Source organism: Larus michahellis, chromosome 11 (genome assembly GCF_964199755.1).
Source record: "Larus michahellis chromosome 11, bLarMic1.1, whole genome shotgun sequence".
Classification (NCBI taxonomy): domain Eukaryota; kingdom Metazoa; phylum Chordata; class Aves; order Charadriiformes; family Laridae; genus Larus; species Larus michahellis.
In genome coordinates this window covers 17,535,657-17,557,379 of record NC_133906.1, presented here as the reverse complement: position 1 = coordinate 17,557,379, position 21,723 = coordinate 17,535,657, and the positions used below count along the sequence as shown (strand labels likewise).

Below are 21,723 nucleotides of genomic sequence, written 5' to 3'. Positions count from 1 at the left end.
TGATGATCAGAAATGCTGCAGTGCCAAATGTAGGCTTCTGTCCAACAGATAGTAGTGAATTTGGGACAATCAAACCCGAGTGAAGCTGTGGCTCCTCTGAGATTACTGGGAACTTTCCCAGGGGCCCCCATTTGGTTGAGTGTTACGGGATGCTTCTGGCATGTAAAAGTGTATCACCTCATGAATTTTGTTAAGCTATTCCCTCATTTGCTGCTTTTTGTTGGTCCTGAAGTGACACTGGGTCATAACAATAGGCAGGACTTCTCAAGGACCAGTGAATTGTCTGACAAAATTGTGAGGGAAATAGGAGGCACGCAGGGAGGCGATGTTCACTGTGCATCTCCAGAGGTCTCGGAGGGCGAAGGGAACAGGGGCAGAGGGTAACAAAGGAGATGAAGTTGCTCGGTACCTCACAGTACCAAAATTTCTCAATCATTTTTATTTCTGTCTCCTGTTACGCTTTTCCATGGCTCATCTTTAGCAACGCCAGAAATGTTCTTGAGGTTGGCATGGAATAACCGTGCCATGGGATCAAGGTCAGCATCTCCGCAATAGTTCTGCTGTCCTCGGCTGTTCCCAGAGCATGGAGTAGATTAGTGGGGCCTCCAGAGAGAGAGGACATAGCAATAGGCTTCTAAGGATAGGGAATATCTAAAAAATGGTCCAAAATAACAAATCCTTTATTGTTTCTAGAAGCAGCCCAAGAAAAATCTCTGTTCAATACTATCCATGTATTAAGTTTTATATGTCTCAATGTAAATACCTTCTGGTTATCTGTGAGTACCCCGTAAGTGGCCCAATGCCCTGACACTGAGAACCAGCCATCTGTTCATGTAGTTCAGTTGATCTGAGGGTACTTTGCAGTATCAATATTTATTATTATTATCAAAAATAGAAATATGAATGTGCAATAATGCTATTAGTGCGACACCTACCTTTTCTCCTTGTTAAACACTTGCACCAAGAAGTTTTTGCCGGAGAGCAGGGCAGGCAGGGCAGGGCAGGCTCGGTGGCGCTGGCTTGGAGAGCTGCCGTCCGTGTAATCCTGGAGAAATCTACCTAAATCCCCCAAATCAGAATTTTATGCTCCCTGCTTGAGGCTGGGTGTGAAATTCTAATTTGCACTTGTCAGTCTGAAGTAAGGGGAAAAGCGAAAGCAAAAAAAAAAAAAAAAGCATATGATAAATTTCACACTTTCCCCTGAACAAAGCAGCGTGGTACTTTCCTCCGGGCGTCTCAATGAATCTCTGTGTGGGCAGTTTGAAGCTGGCGGTTTATCTTGAGAGATAGCAGAGTTGTAAGCAGAGTGGGTAGTATCAGCTATCACCGAGTTTACATGATGCTTCCTATTATTGAACTCTCATTTAATTTTGCTAAAAATTTGCCAGACTTTACTGGTTTGGGCTGAAGTTTTTTGTGTCAGGTGCCTGCCAGGGCCAAGTTACACTGGAGACTTCAGCCAGACTGGCTGTTGGCAATGCTGTTGAGTCCTACGTGATGAAGAGTAAACAAGGCTCTCCAGGAGAGCATCTGCTCAGCATTTTGTTTTCTTTTTGCAGTCCAGGGTGTCCCTTCAGGTGTCCCTTCATGCCTCCCTTCCTGATCCTTTGTCAGACCCTGCTCTGATGACTGAGCTTCCTCCAGGGTTTTTCCCTGATGCTAATCACTGCTCTGCCTGAACATTTCACAGCCCTTAATGCATCTGTTTTCCTAGCCCTCCGCGAGAAGAGAGTGTTTTTTCCCCATCTTGCAGAGGAGGGACCTGAGTAACCAGTGGTTAGAGCTTGAACTTCCCTCGCGTTCTGGCTGACCCATTTGAGGCACCTTTTTTAACGCAATTTAAACATTCAAAACACACTGAGCAACTGTAATGCCCAGTTGCAGATAGAAGGACTTGAGGTTTTTGAAAATCATAAAGGCTGATGTTTCAAGCCAGATGGCTGCTAAACGAAGAGCACATACTTCGCAGTAAATGCAAAGCAAAACCTTTGTGGCGTGTGCGACAGAGCGGAGTTCAGTTCTCCAGCGCGGCACTTTGTATTCTTCCCCTAGATACTTCTCAACACGCTTCTCATCTTTTGCAACACGTGATAAAACAAATTCCACAGAAAGTTATTCAGTACTGTCTTCTGATTCCTGTCTGCGCCTGCTTATAGTTTGTGTGGTCAGGGGTTCAGTGGAAAAAAGAGTACGTGAGCATCTTGTTAAAATCTGTATTATAGATAAGCGCTGGGGACCGGGGTTAAGGTTGCGCAAGCATTAATTAAGGCATTTCCAGTAAGCAACCTTTGTAGCTGAGACAACCTTTCACACTGCTGCTTTAGAAATGCTATTTAAACATGGGATTTTTATTTTTCTGTATGAGAGCGTTGAAGGACAATCTGTACGTATTGCTGTTTCCTACTGGACTTGGAGCCATCTGAGGTCTTTTCTGATGGATACTTGGGCAGTGATTGATTCCTGAAATACTTCCAGTGGGAGTTAATCCAAAGCTCAGTGAAATCATTGGTATTCTTGAGCACCAGACTGCTGGAGAAGGCTTAAATAATCAGTGTCTACGCTATGGGTAAGTGGTATTTAATAAATGCCAGTCCAGGCTTCTTTGACTGATTTCCCTTATTTTAAGAAATTTTGTTCTTTAAAAGGCAGTATCAAGAGATTATGCAGTAAAATATTTAATCATTGAGGTTTTTCTTTGCCCTGATAAGTTCCTAGAAATTTTGATGACAATCACGGCTACAGGGTGGGGCAGATATTTGTCTTCTGAGACATTTTAACAGAGACTAGAATTTACCATAAGGCAGAACTTGCTCTCCACGGCCTGTATTTTGAGTGGTGTGATGAAAAAGTACTGAAAAAATAAATCATGTCTGCTACGCCGGACAGAGTGAGGCAAGTTACCATACAGTCGTTAGCTAAATGGCACGTTGCTAACTAACCGGTGTTTCAGTCCGTTGGGTTATGCAGCAGCGGTTGTAAAAATTTGCTGGACTTGAGATTATGGAAACATCACTGAGAAGAAACACAGATACTGTTTGAAAAATTGATAATTAAATCTTTCTGAATATTCTGTTTTTTGAAAATATACTCCAGCATCTCAGCTTGTTGAAAAGGGTAAATTTTGCTTTCATGATACAACGCGCTACAACCACACAGACCAGTTAAGGCCCCCAGTCACCTGTGTATGAAAACAGTTGCAAAGTACTAACATCTATCCAGTGAAAGCAAACGTGGGCTGGATAGAGATTGTCTGCTCAGCTTCAGTTCCTTCTACCTCCTGTTACGTTGCTTGTGAAAGCTGGGCAACTGTCAGGCTGTCTAGGGCTTATGCAGAAATGGGCTTAGTTTTTTGTCGAGAAAATAATGCCATTAAGTGAACTTTTGGGAGTAGGAGAGGGCCTGGGAGGAACTTCTCTGATGTGGGGGAAGCTGTTGAGGCTGTGGGAGCGGATGGTGGGATCTGTTTTGCCCGAAATAGTGCACAGTGCGAGGCTCCAGCGCAGCCCAAGCCGCTGGAGCAGCCGGGGAGCGGGGGCAGCATCGGCCAGTGGCGTGGATCCTGGAAGAAGTGCAAGTATGTGAGCACAGTTATTACATAGGGATTCTTTGAATTTTGTTTTACGAGAAAATGGTCCCTCTATGCCTGCTCTCAAGAGTTCAAAATGGAGGTTAATATCAGTTTTTGCTTTCCTATAACTAAGGCACCCCGCGTAGTACCCGGCTCTGACACACAGCCGCCCACCTCCTGTCCCTTGGCTTCCATCTTATGCAGTCAGCAGACACAGAGAAATTCCTCTGGAAAACGACTCAGAGCGTCTAGGTTGGTGTCTTTTTCTGAATCACTGTCTGGAGATGCCTTTTTTCCTTTGCTGACTATTTATAGGGTCTAAGGTGAGTAGATTCCTGAACAGCTAGCTGCATCAGATGCTAAAGTTAGGCAGGATGACTCACTGCGAGGATAGTGACCTAGTTTGGGTTGTCTGCAGGCGAAGGTGTGCGAGAGATGTAGGGACTGTTGTAAGGATAATAACAGCCGTGGAGCTGGGCACGTCAGGGAAATTCTGCTATATCTACGTAGAGGTTTTATAGGACAAACCTTTCATACAACAGGTTCCAGGATGGAAAGGAGCTTAGGAAAGGTAAGGTTTCATAAATTGTACGTGAGTGACGTGACCTTCCTACTGGAAGTCCTGGGTGGATGGTCCTTAAGCATGGGCTGCGCAACAAATACGCAAAGAGGAAGATATATAAAGGGTTTCTCACTGGGGTGTGTGCATGAAGTTGGTGCAGGTTTTCAACCTAAAGGCCAATTTTCTGGAACTACTGAGCAAAGGCCGTTGATTATTACTGAAAAGACAGAGAAGTCAAACAGAACTCAGTAGTGTCCAGAAAGGAATAAAGACGAACCACCCCATCTCATTTTCTGAGTTAAAGCTGCAGCTTCTCCTTCTTATTCCCGACAGCTAATATTGCTGAATTATGAAAGCTTACACAGCCAAGAGGGCAGCTTCCTAAATCTGTGTCATATTTAAATGCTTGTCATATTTACCCGTAAAGAGCTATTAAAATGCTAACGGGTGAGTATTGCTTGTGTATCCAGTTACGCCGTGTGCAACCGTTAGTTGAAGGTGAAATGAGGAGGCTCCTTACCCTGGCACCAGGTTGCTTTTAAAGACCCCCACAAAACATAGCTCACCTGCAATGCCACCCCATTAATGTATAGATCTGTTCTCTTGCGTGCGTCCTGGTGAAACATCCAGTCAACGAGCGGCGGCAGCTAGCTAAGTCCTTACTTTCCGTTTCATTTTGCCAGAAATTTGTTTAATTGGCTCTATTTTTCTCTCTGCTTAACCTCAGCTTTAGGCAGATGTGGTGGATTTCTGAGGCCATCAGGCCCCTAGTTTGGAAACTGGATTGCATGTTGTTAGATCACCAGAGTCCTTCCCTGTGTGCACGAACTCAGGGAGACAATAACCTAAGTCCATTCAGGCCTCCAGATAAGCAGTAGTGTTCTGCTTGCTTGTTTTGCCCTGAATTTCAGTGAAGTATTTTGACTTGCATCATGCAAATGGCAGGAGGAGGTTTGGCAGTATGGGAGGGCAGTATGGCTTTGTTTCCTGTGGATATGTGGAAACAAAATTTAATATTAAACATTTTTAGGTTCGTTGCTAGAAATGCCATTTTTAATAAAGGTCTTGTCTGTATGCCATCATGTAAATTTGCCAACCTGCTTTCGCAGTTGTATTCCTAAAGTTAATCTATTTTTTGGAGGTTAAAAATACTTTCTTCAAGTAAAGCAACATGTGTCTAAGAAATGAAAAGACAGTTGAAATGCCTCTATTTTCTATAGTTTAATTAGTGAAAATAGTGTATGTTGTATGGAGAGAAAAGAGGTACGTTCGGTTTTGTGAATATTAGTATGTTGCAAGATTTGACAGCTCGGAATGTAGGTTACAGAGTTTCAATGCGTTCCCGATACCAAGAAAGCAATTACGGTTTCTGGGAGACGGGTAAAGTCTCCAGTGGCAGATTTTTAGGTTGTTGGCATTTGTTACACTGGATGGGTGAAAGACTCTTTCCTGGACACACAGATATATATATATAGATAGACATATATATATATATGGATATATAAAGTAAAGAGAACCTCTTCAGAGAGAGGTAAATGCACAAACTGACTACCAGGAGAAGAGATAAATGACTGCTTTAGCTCCCTTCATTGTGGCCACTTGTGGCTGCTAACTTTTTAGCGTGATGGTTGCCATTCAAGGACTAAATCTGAATTCTTCTAATCTTTCCCCACTTTCCTCACTAAAGAGTACAACGTGGGGATTTGTTTTCCTGTTCTACATCGGAATTGCTTTGAAATATGTTTGATGGGAATGAAAACTTTCTTATGCCTCGACAGAAGAAGCGGTTCTGTACTTGATCTTTCCGGCACTGATGAGCTGCAGGACATTTTTGGCTGCGTACACTGCTCTTCAACTTGACATCCTACATCTCCTATACATAAAACGTGCCGAGCTGCAAACGCAAGCTTCCTGTAGAATAACAGTAGAACCGTAGAATCACTTAGATAGGAAAAGACCTTCAAGATGATGGAGTCCAACTAGTGTTCCCCCGTGGTGCTATGGGACAGCCCCAGAGCACAGGGCTCCTGAAGTCTTGCTCAGACTGCAAACACTGGCGTGGACAGCCACAATTTTGAATTTCATTACAGTATCTGAAGCTTTATCAGTGTTTACATTGATCCTGCGTTTTCTAGTTCTGCCACCACAAAATGCCAAGCTGCATCACTTTTAACAAACTTTTTTACCCCTCTTTCTCCCTTCAACCCCTGAAATAATGCCGAATGCCTCTTTGAATCTGAATTCGGGCAGAGCAATGTAGCAGCGCATCTTTCTATCTCACGAGGGACTGTGTCCTGGGATGTACTTGCGGTTGAGTCCCCTTAAGCTGATTTTAGCTCATAGTCTTTCCTCACAGGAGCAGCTTCAAAACTGAGCATCTCTTACACCAGACAGTTGTCTTTGGCAATCTGTGGAAGGGAAATCATATTTCGTAGCCAGTTTGGCTTGCTTGAAGATTTGAGAACAAGCATCCTGCTTATTTTTCCACTGAATGCAACAGGTGGCCTACATTTTTGAAGGTAGCTGCTAAATTTCAATTTTTCATGTTTTTGCAAAGGCCTCTTTTGCAAAAACTGCTGAGCCATGCTGGCTGGAGAACTCAGGCTTACGGAAGACGTTTCAGTCACCAAAAAGCACCTGTTGCCTGAGAAGATCCTACCTGCTGAGAGTGTGTTTGGATTTTGATAGATAGAACTGTTTTGCCAGACATGGCGTAAAACACCAGCAAGGCTATAAATATAATTGGTTTAAGACTAAATCATGATGAGGCCAACTGTTCTTTATCACAAGAAAATGAATTTTCATTTCTGTTAGTAATCACACTGAAATCTGTCTTGGGTCACTGGAAGGTCATTAGGTTTTCCATTTAGGTGTTTTCTAAATGAGTTTTAAAGTAAAGTACTGTAACTTTATGCTATTCTTAACTCTCTGAATTAAAAGGAGGCATAAATCAAGCCTGAATGGGCCCTAAATATGCACTAAAAATAATCTGGGATGTGTCTGGCCTTTTCACAGTGGATGGAAGTCTGCCTGGTGCCAACCGTTTATTTATGCCAGCGATACTGGTTTTCTAGCAAAAGAGACCAGAGCGGTGGTGGGGAGGGCTGGCAGGATTTCAGCCATAAGCGTATTGAACTGGTGCGTGGCAGGACATTACTACATAAATGGCAGCGCCTTTCAGTGATGAAATTTTTGATGCCTGAAGAAAATTACAAGATTTTCGCTTTCTTTCAGTTCAGGTGCATCTACCAAATCTGGGCTGCGTTACAAAAGCGTCCGAGCCCTTTCCCTTGCACTGGAGCCGGGTGATCCTGAGCCAGATGGATGATCCTGAACCTCCTGTCCCACCCCATGCCACCACCCAGTCTTTGCAGGAGAGCTGGCACCTGATGGCTTTAGGCCTTTCAGTGATATACTTGTTCTACATCTGTAGGAAACCTTACTTTTTTGGCCTGTATTTGAAAGCCTGACCTATTTCCCATTGGAATCAATGAAATTTTCTGCTGGCTTGAGTAGGAACCAGATTGATTTTTAAAACTTAAGAAATAAATATGCTGTTTTATTAACTGAGTTTTCCAATTTAAAAATAGGAGTGATATTTTTTTTCCCTGTATAACAAACAATAACATTAAATTATGTTGATGAAATGATGATAAAAACTTACGTGAAAATGAGATTAACTGCATTTGACATTTTCCATAGGGCCTTGCAGTTCTGAAATGTTATTTGCTCATGAATAATGACATCTGAGCCTCTGACCGTATAAACCTTTAGATATAAAAGCATCATAGCAAGTTCTCTGGAACTCCATATGTGCCTACAGATAAGGATGTTAGTGAGCACTGTGTAGTTTTAGACCGTAATATGGCAAGAAATCCACTTTAGGATTAACTTTTTCCTGTGGAGCAAGTTCGGTGCTACACAGAGCCCCATTTTAGCCTTTTTGAGGTCTTTGACAGGGCTCAGTGTAGGTAGTTCCTATCACAAATCTATATTGCTTATATTGCATTGCGTATTGTGTATTGCATCTCTGTGCATTAGAGAAAACATCGTGCAGGCACCCAGGATATCAGCCCTGTTATAACCAGCAGAATAGCGTACAGAATCTTGTGGAAAAACTTTGCAACTTGAAAAAACGTGCTCATGGAACGGAATGGGCATTATTATAATATCTTTTATCACCATTCAGATTTATATATATAAGCAAATTGAAATTGCTGAAGTGAAGGAGTAAGAATAAAGCTGAATTCAGTTTGCTGGAAATGGGGCTGATGAGTGGCCGTGTATGCTGAAGTTGGGTAAACACTTTGTGCCTTAGAATTGACTTCAGAGTAAACAAAGTGTTTGTTCCTTCTGGAAAACTTCGTTGGCCTAAGGTATGGTTGACCTTATTTCAACTCAAGCTCAAAATAATCTTGCGGGCCTGTTGTTGTTCTTGGAAGCTAATAGGGAAGAACATATGCTAAGCATTGGTAATGTCAGTTAAGCCCTTAATTAGTGATGAACGAACCTCAGTTTTTCTCTGTGGTTCAGTTCGGATACTGCTCAAAAGCTCAGCAATTCTCCAGGTTTTAGCCAAGTTTTTTGAAGCATCTCAAGTTCTGCAAAAGTGGATTTGATACTCCAGTAAAGTTAAGATTTTTCTGGGTTTTACAGATTGGGACCAAGCTGTAAAATCCTCATCCCTTCCCTGGCAGTGATTTAGCACTTTTGGATGGGGATGAGGAAGGTAGAAGCAGGTGTTTCAAAGACAGAAACACGTTTGGATCAGAGATTATATTCTGTGTCAGCTCCATACGCTCTTCTGAATTCAGGAAAATCTCAGCTCAAGTTTAGAGAAGGTCAGCATTTGCCTGTGCTCCAGCCAAGCTGCATTCCTGCGCTTTGAAGACAGGTAGATAAGGGTTTGGCTGAGCTTGTGTGCACTCCAAGAAGGGGACTTGGGCTGTAGGACCTGGGCAGGTTTGTACCTGCTCTGTAGCAAAGCAATAATGACCAGATTTCAAATGAACAGATAATTTACCCATTGCATGTCTTCTTAGTAAGCAAATAGTGGTCAGCTGGGGCTGCGTACAACTTCTCAGTAACAGGGGGGAGCTGGTGTCTGGTGAGTAACTGCTTTCTCAACGTCTTCAGAGGTGGAGCAGGGTGCTGGGAGGAAAGGCAGGTTTTGGCCATTTGACTGTGTCACCTAATTAAACATGGTGCCATAAATAGCGCTCCTTATGGACAGCGGAACAGTTTTCCCTCCATATCTGGAAGAGGAGTAAAAACGCATCTTCGCAGAGCTGGGATGTCTGAAGAGTTAGAAAACTCCGATTAACGCCTTGGTTTACTAAAAAAAAAAAACAACCCAAAGTATTTCAGCTTTGTTTCAGAGGTTTTCTGGGCTATGTTTTTAGCGGAGTGCTTTCTAAAGTAGGACAAAAGCCTTAGATTTGGACTGCGAGGAGCAGAGCTCCCAGCGCATGACTAGGCCCCTTTCCATGTTACCTTGGCTGGCCTTTGCTGCAACCTTTTTTTTCACGTCCTCTTATAGGCACAAAATTAAAGGTTATTTCCATTCCTGCTTCTTATCGCTTTGATCTTTTGCCAGCTCTTAACATCTCCAGCAGATTTGCTCTGGATCTGTTATTCCCATACCTACCCTCTGCCTGCGACATTCTCTGACATTTCGTTTTCTGCAGCACCCCTTATCCCCATTTATTCTTTAAGATTGTTTCTTATTATTTATATATTTTCCTCCTCACTGGAACACCTATGTGAAATTATTGATATTTGCATACAGTTGCTCCCACATTCATGAATCTCACCCCATGAATCCCAAAGCCGTCAGACGGCTCAGAATATTTTTGCATTTTCTGGCTGCTTAGCCAAAAAAAAATTAAAAATAATCGCTGTTTAATTCCATCTGCAATACATCTTCCAGGTGGCTTTCCTCTGTGGTTTAATTGTTTATTAGCTTCGGGATCTTTTCTGAAATTAGAGAGAGTCAAACCAAGGACTAGCAAAGATTAAGGCTCAGTCATGATGACTTCACATCAGACTTCTTTCTGCCTTTATCTGGGGGGAAAAAACCCAACAACAAAAAAAGGATGTGTTTGAGAGGGGAGAGGAGGAAGAACAAGCGAAGGAATGAATGAAAGGATGAAATTAAAAAAAAAAAAAAAGAAACAGGAGGAAAAAGGTAAAGCTTCTCTGTTGTTTTTGAGTTCCTGCATGTCTGTTTCTCTGCTAAATCTATTTTTCATGGATTAAACAAAAGAATGGAGGAGGTCTGAACCTGTTGTAGCATAAAACAATATCTTTGTCTAATGGTCTAAAGCCATGACCAGGAGGAAGGAGGCCCGCACGATTCGTTATCCCACTGTTTCGTCCTGCGTGTTCTCAGGCCAGTCGTTAATGGCATTTATCACTCTTCTTCCCCTGCATAATATTCCTCACGGTGAGCTGGGTCTGATAAATCACCTTTGAAGAAGACAGCACCCAAAGTGATACAATTTACAGCTTTTACCCTCTGGTGTACAAAATACAACACAACTCTGTATCCAAGTCTGAAGGAGGTCTGTGAAGCCAGTGGAATTAGAAATTAGTAAAAGGAGTTTTATATTCTTTTCCGTGGGGAAAAGCAGACACTAAACATTTGATGTTGTTGAGTTGTCTTAGGCTGCTTTCAGATTATACCTGAAACGAGTAACAGCTGGAAGATCTGCTGTTACTAAAGGTGGAGAATAGCTAGTGGGCACCTCCAGAGAACGTGCAGTGATGCAGGTGGGGAAGTTGTGGTGGCCCTGGGCTGGGACATTTGCTCTCCATTTGGTCACCTGCCCTCCCAGGGCCGCATTTTCTCTCTCTGTACCATGGTGTAACGATATAATCTTTTTTGGTAAGTATTTTGACATCTGTAGATTAAAAAGTTGACCGCTGCTTTTGCTTTCGCTGCTGCAGATGTGCTTGTTAAATCCACCTGGAAGCTCAGGCAGAACATTACTGACTCCTTTAAAAAATCCCACCCCCGGATGGTACCGTTTATAGAGAGCATCTCTGCTGCAGGGAGGGACGGGCTGTCACCTGCCCTCGGGGCAGAGCCCCAGGTGCTCAGAGCTCATCTTTGGGGCGGTGTTTGGGGACTCCTCCTCGCCGAGACTTGTCTCTCACCCGGCATGACGACATGGCAGGGACGGCTGAGCTGCAGCTCGGTTGATTTAGGAGTGAGATTTAAGACTTGCTGTCTAGACGTTCTCTGCGGTGGATTTTCAGCTTCAGACTTAACGTGTTCCCTTTTTCCAAAGTCATTCAAATCGACTGACCTTAGGGGCCTGTTGAAAAAAAAAAAGTAATCTATCATTTCTAGAAGTTGTAGTGATACTTCTTTTATGTATTTGTAATAAATGACTTTAGCCTTCTCTTCTGTCGTGTTTATTCCTTATCTTAATTCAGTCTCTTGAATTTATACTATCTCTTACTGTAAAGTCAGTGTTAAGGATCTTGTTGAATATTATGATGAATATAAAAGTCAGTTGCTTTTAGAGTGCTCTTTCTAATTGATCCACGAGCATTCAGGCCTTAGAAGGATTTACCCCCTGCTTCTATAGCAAACTAGAGAAAAGTCTATGAGCGCATAGGTTTGGATGCAGGTATCTGGCTTGGGAAACGGTGCAGGACAAGATTTGCTGTTGGTCTTTGGGTAAATGCGAGTTTTGTTGAAATGCTCGTTAAACGGAGACTGAGGTCTTCCACGGCTCTGCTTGCTGACGAGTCGGTCTAGCTGCCTGGTTTTGGCAGAACGAACCTGTGGCTTTATGAAACATGTTTTAATGGAAATGTCTCATAGCAGAGATTAACAAACTTTCGCGCAGACAGTTTTGCTTTATGGCGATGGCTGTGTGTATGCCTCTCCCAGGGCTCATTACCCTCTGTGCAGAATACAATCTCTGTTACTGCACTTAACTGCAGGCCATTCTGACACTAAACAAAACAAAATGCTTATGCTGTTACCGAGCCAACTTTCAGTTAATATATGGGGTTGGGATAGCACAGGATATATTCCTGGGTTTAAATTGTGTCTCATTAGCCCCGCAGACAGCATCTTTCTGCATTTCAGCTTAGAGGAGTTTAACCTTGGTTTTCTCTAGCACCAACGTAACAGACTTCAGGTACTCCCAACTTTGGTAGAAAAGAATCAGAGTAATTTTTGATTGGTAAGAACATATTGCCGAAAATGACTACGTATATTGAAGTTACAATTGGGAGTAATCTAAAAAGATAATATATTTTAGGGGTGGTGCAATTATCCCTAAATTAGGAGTAACAAAAATTAGGTATATCTGGTAATGAGATTAAACTCAAAGAAATCCAAGTGAGTGAAGACACGGAAATGTAAAGGAAGCATAAACCACGTATTTTTCCCTTGGAACAGCACTTGGAAAAGACAGCAGAGATTTCTATTGTGAGGTGCCACCTGCCCTTTTCCTTGGAACTGCTGCTCCGATTCCCACCACGAGCAACGCGAGGGGGAGAGCTCTTCAAAGCAAGCCTGGCGTCCTGCTGAGCATCCGCTCTCCGGGTATCTGAAAGTGTCCTGTTATGCCAAGTGGCAAAGTGTCGGGCTAGTGACAGGATATCATTTGTGGATCTTAAGACCTGTCCTGTATAGCTGTAGGGGAATGGAGCCTTTCCTAAGGATTTGGGTTTATCTTGGAATTCCCCGCAGCAGCAGCAGCGGCGCTGATGATATCCATAGTGCTGCTGATCAGTCTGTGTCAAAGTGCTGTATAAAGCAGATCGGTGTGATTAGAAGTATTTGCTTTAGTTGTTATATGAGGAGGCTTTTGTCTATGAAGAATAACACAGGAAAATGTCCCTTCTTATTTATTAAACAAAGTAATAAAAAATGGCTCAAGATGCGAGTTCTGTGTAAGTGGCAAGGCCGAAGAGAACAGCTCAATTGTTCAGTCAGAAAGAGCAAGTATCTGGTGCGGTATGTGGTGCCAAGCGTCTTGGAGGGCCAGTTTTTGATTAATTTAAAGTCGTAAGTGAAAAAATAGATTTGCTTCTATGTTCTCAGGGCAGGATGCTATTCTTAGAGATGAAGTTTTCTAACTTTGGGCATGACGTAGTGTATCCTTCATATGAAGATGGCTGGAGCTTCACTCCGAGTGACAGACTTGGCTTGGCCTGTGGAATGGCAGCCGTGACTTCTGCAGTGTCCCCCAGGCCGTGCAGGTATGCACTGAAGGCACGCAGCAAACCCCGAAACGAGTCAGTCATTCACCCTTTGCCAAGCCTGGGAAGGTTTGTTTCCATTTCCTTGTGCTGGGAATAAAGCATCCATATTGCCTGGGTTTCAGAATTCTGCTGAAAATGCCTTTTAATGGTTAAAGAAGAGAGAAGCTTCACTTGTTTAATTTACTGACTTGCATTCCAGGATTCTGAATGTTCCTCCAGCTTTCAGCGATTAAATAGCAGCGCTGGTGTCTGGACAGACCCAAGGGGCCCAGCTGTGCTTTTATGGGCACAAAGTTCTCTCCTACAATGTGCTCTGATAAATAGCCATTGTGTTCCTTGCTCTTTTCCCATTACCAGGAGTTCCACAAGAGCATCGCTCTGCGGTGAGCTGGAATCAAGCTTTGAAATAATCTGCTGAGAGAGATTTGAAATGGTATTTAAAAAATAGTGGGACATTGACTGTAAGCTCTCCACTTCTTCCTAGCAAGTTAGAAGCAAAGATCGTGGTTGGAGTTTTGAGCTGAGTTGTCTTTTGAATTTGAGACCAATAAAATAGCATGTCGGTTCAGCTAATGATATCTCCAAGTGTACTAACAAAACACTATTCTGGTGGTCTTGGAAAGTGAAAATACGGGATAAATCTCACAGTCCTCCCAGCGACAGGATTATCTCTGGCACAGACGATGTCTGCTTAGCAATGCTTATCTTCTTAGTTGCATTTTGGTTATTTTGCAAAGATTAGGATGAAACTGTGGCTCTCTAAGTTAGTGGGAAAATCTCTTATTAGTGTCAGGAGTTGAAAATGTGCTTGTAGATTTTGGAGCGGAGATTTTGTTTAAGGACAAGCACTAAACTGGGCACAAGAAAGGACCTTGACAAGAGGAAGGAAGAGAAATAGGAAATGCCTTATGGGAACCAGAAAGGCTGAGCAGCCCATGTGCATCTTTGTGATGTTCCTACATAATTTTCTAGTCCAGAAAATATATTTAATGTATGGCAGCGTGTACATAATCAGCTGTCGCATCTTTCTTTTCCTCTGTTCTGCAGTTCTATCCTGCATGTCAAGCATCTCTCCAGAATCTCAGTCTGTTTAATGTTCAGGATACTAGATAATGACTTACATCTCTACATGAAGAATACTCAGCTGTGTCGGCCTGCAAACAATTGGGTTATATCTTTATTAGCTAGTAAAATAAAAGGATGGGTAACAGAATTGTGGATATTTTCCACTGATGCATAGTTTCGGTGTGACCGCAGCTCGCACTGGACGGTATTTGAAATGGCTTTGGTGTGTTTTCCTGTCTCTCTTGCTCCGCCGAGCCCCACTTCTCAGAACTACTGACAAGGTTACTTCAATGCACCCCCATATTTGGGTTAGTTTTTCACTAGTCTCCATGGTAAATAACAGAACTAAGGCTTTGGCCGAATGGGAGCTGGAAGAACAGTGCAAGAACATCTGTGCTGATTGCACGCACTATTTGAAAATCTCTTCTGTCTAGGTATCAAAAATTTGTGACAGCTGTGAAGGTCCTACAATTCCTTCAGTGCAACTAAAAGATTAGAAACCCGAAAAGGCTGGAATTGTATTTAGAGCAGTCGCATCCAAGAGAATTTCTGAAGGCAGCTGCTGTGGAAAAATTTAAATGCTTTTTATGATATCTTATGGAACAGGACTAGAAAGAAGTTAGGCTGGGACTTCGAGAAATTAAGTCTCTCTCTTGCTTGCTGTGGGTTGTCATCCCGGCACCTGCCTGTCCCTGGAAAGGTGCTACTTTAAACATCGCTGTGCTGTGAGAAGAGGAGCCAGCATGGCAGAGGAGGGCTGAAATCCACGCTGGTGTATGGAAATCACTGTGGGATATTGCAGTCGCCTGGGCAGTTGGCAGGAGGCTTTCATCTCTATCCCGAAGAATCAGAAATACCATGGAGAAGAGCTGCCGCACCGGGTGCTTGCTACCAACGGGACAGGTCTCCTCTGGCCGGGTGAGGCAGGTCAGACCCTGGCGTGGCGGTTTGATGCATACGGGGACGCACAAAGCGCTGTGTGCTGAACGACGCCTTACTGTGGCAGAGCCTCCCGTGGATCGCTGGGCTGGTTTTAGGAGGTGTCAGGTCCAATGGACACCAGCTTACTAGAGCTGATCGCCTGAACTGTGCCTTGTGCAGTTTCTGTTCCTTGTTTCTCGCGTGGAAACCAGGTGAGAAAAACATTTCTTGAATGTGGCTGCTTCAGTGTGTCACAGCAAATTACCCATTTGAATAGATTGTGTGTGAATACGCTGCAGATAAAAATATACAATAAACCCTGCGTGATTTATGTGGGTTTTTTCTTGATATGGGTAATAAACTCACTGGAAAACGTGGTTTAAATTACCCATAATATCCGTTAATGCAGAGAGCAGGATGAGGAAGGCAACTCTTGTCGGGACGGTGGGGCTCCTGGGGTGTGCGGGGAGGGTGCCTGGTGTCCTGCTTAATTTATTGCTGCCCTAACGCTGGGCGAGGGCAAGGCTGGGGACACGTCCACAGGCGCCGTGGGAGGTCTGGGCAGGCTGGTTTCTCTCTTTTGGGTGCCTCGTGTCGCTCTCTCAAAGCAGGAGGCTCCCCGACCCATGCTCGGCGGCGCAGAGCCTCTAGGTGTGATCATCTCCCGGCTGCTGGCAGCCTGTTCTTCTCAAAGGCCAGCTGATTAATGGGAAATTTGCTGTTATTTGATATACAGCATCTTCTAACAAAGTCCAAAGAAAGATGTGATGAAAGGTTTATATGTAAGTAATTATAATGCTGCAGTATTCAGTGCAGGCAGAAATTAATATATGAGGTGAAAATGTCAAAATAAAAGGTCAGGAAAGTGAATTACAAAGAAAGTTGAACATGAGCTAAGAGGCAGTGTTTGTTGGCAGAAGCTCCCTCCGGTATAAAAAAGGTTAGGAAAGGGGCTTATAAAGACTGAATATTTCACACACAATTAAAATTCTGTGTCGGTTATCTTGAAGAGTCATGTTGCATAGTTAAACTAGGACAATTAATATAATGCAAAATTCATGTTTATAGCTTCTGGCTTTTGCCTGGGGATACTTCATAAGCCAAAAGTGACCCATTCCCTCGGAGGTGATTCCAAGAGCTCGACACAACATAGGTGGGGCACGGGAAATCTATTCAAAGAAAACAGAGAATTCTTAAAATAATAGCCACCAACTGTAAACACAACTGAGAAATGTTTAGTAATAACGTTCTTCATAATAAACCAATCTATCCCTTTATATAAGGAGGGCAGCGTGCAGCATTAAATAATGATTTAGTAGGGCTGAGAGTGGTGGAATCACCATTTCTATTTTAGCAATAAGCAGTAATAATAGATTGTTTAGGAGGATGCTACAAAAAAAAAAGTGTTGGAGGAAATGCACAGTGATCGATTTTTCAGAATTAAACTGTACAGACATATTGAATCAATGAGCTCTTTGTGCTTAAAGCTTCACCTACTCTTGCTGCTGAAATAGAAATTTATGTTGTCAAAAGAATTGTAATAGCTATAAATTGATACGCTGGTGTCTTTTAAAGCTAATCCATTTGCTTCCAGTATGAAACTGATTGTTTTCTGGTTTTCTAAGTTACCTCATAGATCGAGGGAGTCTGAATTGCCGGTTTTCCTTCCAGCAGAGATTTGCTATTAAAGCTGTTGTCCTACTGTATGTAGATTTCAAGGATTATTCATTCATTTGCTTAATGTATTGTCCCAAATTACTTATGCAAAGTAATTCAATTTAATGGTGGAATTATTGATCCTTTTTGCTTTTGTAAATGTACTTTAAGAAGCCAGATTAGGTGAATCGTAACAAAATCTCAAGTTAAGTACTAAAAGGGTTTCTGTTTTGGCAAGTTTCTGTAGGAAGTGTGCTCTAGACCTTGCGTAACCTGGCACGGATCGATGGCATCTGGTGCTGCACTGGCTTTTGGGGATGCTGCACCAGCAGAGTGACTGTGTGTGGTATTCTGCTTGCGAGACTGGACGTGACCCTTTCCCTCAGGTGCACAGAAACCTCTTGCACATGGTATTCACTTTTGTCCGTCTTTATTGATAGCTGTACCCGAGTCTTCATTAATTTTTAACATAGATGCAGTGTATGCAATGTAAGAAAATTAATGTCTTCTAGCTAGACGATCTCAGTAACTCTTCTGGCTGCAGTGAGTCTGTATCCTGCCTGTGTAATGGAAGTGCTGCCCACAAACCACGGATGTCAATACCGAGTCTTGTCTGTGGTTTCACACCAGTTGCACGTACAAGGTCCAAATCCAGAATGGATGTACCCATGCATTTACTGTGCTGTAATTCATGTCTCTCACATAGAGTTTCCTGTCCTCTAGACCACCGTGAATGAGTATAACTACCCTCTTATTAGATCCATTGCTCTATAAAATAGCATCCCCTGATTTTTTAATCTGTTTTAAGGAGGCAAAGTTTGGCCATGTGTATAACTCTCCTCCTCCCAGTTTCCCATTATTTGCCTCTCGTCTCCTTCCCCACCATCCTAACCCTTTGCCCCACATTGGTGTCCTCAGCCAACCGACCACCAGTAGCAGACATAAGAGTAGGTATTTTCTTGAATTATTAAAACATTAGTTTTAATTAAAAGCTTTTTTTTTTATCTTCAGCTACTCCTGTGTTACATGAATGAGGTAGCGTTGGTGTGACGAGCTGGGTTTTTATTTGCCTAGCTTTCCCTGGGCTAGGTTGCAGTGGAGGAACGTTTTGATGGCGTGGTTCAGTTGTGCGGGTACTTCTCTGCTGAAAAATGACTTTGCAGAGATGACATTGTGGACTTCCATATGCATTCCTGTGGAAATGCTGCCAGATTCCATTGCGCTGTTAGAAATAGAGCATTTCTTTGAGTGCTGAGCTATGTAAAGCCGAGCTTGGATCACAAAATGAAGTTGATTTCTCTCCTGCTCCCTCATCAGCAACAACAGAGTCTCGTACTCAGAATTTAGGTAACAATCTTGTTGCATCAGTCCAAATGCAACCCAGATCATTTTACCGTACGTATCTTGGTCCTGGAGTAAAACAAAACCCCAGTGTTAATTATGAACAGAAATAGGTCAGCTGCAAAATACAGCTGGAAACAAAGGCATGACTTAAAATACCTTTTTAAATCAGGCATGGGATCAGTGTAAATCCTAAATCTCCTTAAATTGTTTTTTGACAGGATTAATAAACCTGCGCCTTACATTACCTTGCTCAGCTTCTGCGGATGTCACACGCTCTGCAGCCAGCTCCTGGGGCCGAGGATGCTGCGGCTGTTGTGTTACAGCCCCACTGATGCCACTGTCAGCTGGAGCTTTGGAGGTTCAGTCCCTGCCCTTTGGCTGTTCCCAGTGCTACAAAACTGCCATTTCCAGAGCAGTTCGCCTCCAAGAGAAGGTGTTCCCTTCGAGTACTGAGGCATCTGAGCGCTGCCTGCCCCGCTGCCTTTGCGGACCTGGCTGCGGTTGGTGGCTGCAGGACTCTCCTGCACCCGCTCAGCCTGGCAGGAGATCTGACATCGATTAAAGAGGAGAGGACCAGTTTGGGAATGGGAGTGGACACACTGAGGGATGGTTTTTTTAAAGCTTTTTGTAGACTCTGGAACATCCGAATCAAGAACTGCAGTGTAAAAAGCTAATTATCAAATGATAATGCCTTTGATAGGAGTCTCTTAGTTATGAAAGCTGAAAATGATTCCATGTAAGTGCTCCTATTATTTAAATCGTAAGCAAAATCAATATTTCTGGTCCTTCTTCTATTTAGCAACTTAGATTTTCCTGCTTATGATAAGACCTGTTCTGAATGCGTTTTCTTTGGATTTTACTCCATGTTCATCACCAGGATGTTTGAAAATCTTTTACTTCAGTAGTTGTAGTGAAGTGCTCAGCATCTCAGGATCTCTGGGGAGAGGCACGGTGGCCGGTCTAATAACTGATTTCTAGTTATTTATTTTGTGTATGCTATTTTTCTGCAGATACAGAACTATTCTTGTCTTTTTCATTTTGCTTATCATTATTGCTGTTTAATGATAGATGATCCAAGGGAATACACAAAATGAGGAAATCTTGGAAACCTCTCCTCAGGGTGTTGTGGAGAGTGTATATGGGAATGCACAGTTTAATTAAGACTACCTGGCAGACATTCAGGCAAGGGAGGTCATGCTTAAGTAATTTGTTGGAGTTGTTTGAGGATATAACTGCCACAAGAGATAAGGGGAAGTCACTGGATGTGGTATGTTTAAATTTTGAAGGAGGTTTCTGCATTCAGAATGAGTGTCCATGCTGTGGCCTGGCAGGAGAAGCACAGGGCGGTGGCAGGGAGGGCACCCCACGCAGGACCAGGTCCATTGGGAAGCGGCGTAGGAATAGGAATGATCCTGCTAATCTTAAGCACTGACTCCCACCTGTATTACTGTGTGTGCTGGGGAGGGTGCTCTATTGGAAGTAAGGCACCATGAAGTGGGACAGCTGAGGAGGTGCAGACCATCTGTGGACATCAGTGGGAGAAGAGGGCACCGGTGGAAGCCACGATGGAGGGAGCCTGGAGACAAGGGGACTCACTAACAGTGGCACGCTGCCTGCCCCCCTTCGAGCGTCTGCTGCCTGCCCCATGCGAGAAGCTGGGTGTTTCTCTCTCGTCCTGGTGTCCAGGGGCTGGCCCTGCTTGGTGGCTACCAGAGCGCTCTGGGGAAGGGACCTGGACAATCCCACCCTGCTGGGGACGTACACGGAGCCCTTCCTAAGCCTCTGCCTGCAGCTGGGTGGGGAAGGAGGGATGTGTGATGTATAGTGGGAATTCTCTATACTGTGGCTGGAAACGCTGGCTTGTCTCTATGCTGTGCAACAGGGGTATGCCCTGACCTGCTCTCTGTAGGTGGCTGGACGGGAACACGCCGGGCTTCCCATGCTGAGGAGTGACAGTCACTCCCGGTCTGAGCCAGAGCGGTTAACTCACGTGTGTGTAACGCACCAGACAGGAAAATCCCCTCTCCCTTGGAAAACACAGAATGAAGTGAACAGACAGCGTAGACACACCATGGTATATATAAACTTTTTATCCAGGTGTTTGTGCTACATATAGATGGAGTAGGTTTAAACACACATAGCAGGGAATTGTATAAGAACTATGCAGGAGGGATTAACCTTGATTTAATGGGAACAATTTTTTGTATTGCTTTTAAACAAATTGACAGGTTAGTGCTGGCTCCTTAGACATGGCAGCACTCGTGCTAAGTCTGAATGACAGAAGATTTGAGTGGTTTCAGCATTAAAACATCCAGAGAGGCTTTTCACAGCCCCGGGCCCAGTTGACGTGATGCTAAGAAGCCCCCAACTTCCCAGATCTCAGAAGGGCTGCAAAGTTAAGCAGAGTGTTCCTCAGCTTTGAGTTTAAACTTTTAAATCCCAACCTGCCAGGCAGTCAGAGAGGGCCTCTTCAGAAGCTGAGTTACATTTAGCATATGGTTTTATTAGATGAGACTGTTCTCAGCCACGTCAGGTATGAAAGACTGAGTATAAATAATGTGTTTAAAAGCTGCATAGAACTGCTGTCTGTAAAACAATGCGTTGCTCTGACATTGGCAATTAGAGCTCCTGTTCGTCTTGTTGTGGAAGAAAGACATGTGCTCTGACAGTTTATCTTTTTTTTCTTTTTTCAGATTCAGATTAGGAAATAGAAAATCCCAGTCGTTTCTCACATTTCTAATTGGCATTCCAAAGAGGCGCATTCGGTGCAGAGATGTGCATGAGCTACTGAGTTTTATTGGGTTTTAGTTATGGCTAATAAAACCCATTTTCTGCACAGTTATTTAATTTGCATCTGTAATTGCTGCAGTTGTACATAAATTAGACATGCAATCGGAAGCCTAATTCAGCTTGTCTGCTCCTTATGCTACCTCCATAATTACAGAGCCGTGCTAACTTCATGTTAGGAGGCAGAGATTTACAGAAGTTTGAGGAAGCGGTTGGCTCCGGGGAACAAAAGGCTTGTTGCTACCAGCTGCTTACATGATGGTTATACCTAACGCCCAGCCCGGACTGGAAGCACCTCGTGATAACACGGTGCCAGCACCGAGCCGGGGACACTCCCTGCCCTGCAGAATTTACAGGCTGCAGCCCTGCCTTAGCTGCCCTGGGACAAGCTCAATCCCTGAGCGGCTCTTCCCGGCGTCTTTCCCTTTCATCCCGGGGTGCCAAGGGGAAGAGCTGGGAAGCGGAGGATGCCAGCTGGGGTCTTGTACTCCTGTCTTGGCCCCCCGCTTCCCCAGGGAGCAGTAAATCCGGGGAAACTCCATAAGCTGTGAGTTGGTATTACTGTATGCGCACGTTATTCCAAGATAATGTG

The 21,723-nt window shown here is 43.6% G+C and overlaps 1 protein-coding gene across 2 annotated transcripts in view; it reads left to right on the top strand.

The window, feature by feature from the left end:
* The window catches only part of ADAMTS2 (ADAM metallopeptidase with thrombospondin type 1 motif 2), a 188,714-nt gene that overhangs the window by 90,374 nt on the left and 76,617 nt on the right, over positions 1–21,723 (top strand). Inside the window, exon 1 of one of the 2 annotated variants that reach the window (XM_074603898.1) lies at positions 10,038–10,317. The exons of the other annotated variant lie outside the window; for it this stretch is intronic. Coding sequence (XP_074459999.1) covers positions 10,266–10,317 — 52 coding nt within the window. The 5' untranslated portion in view covers positions 10,038–10,265. Of the gene's footprint in view, positions 1–10,037; positions 10,318–21,723 lie in introns of those variants that run through there. 2 annotated transcript variants of the gene reach the window in all.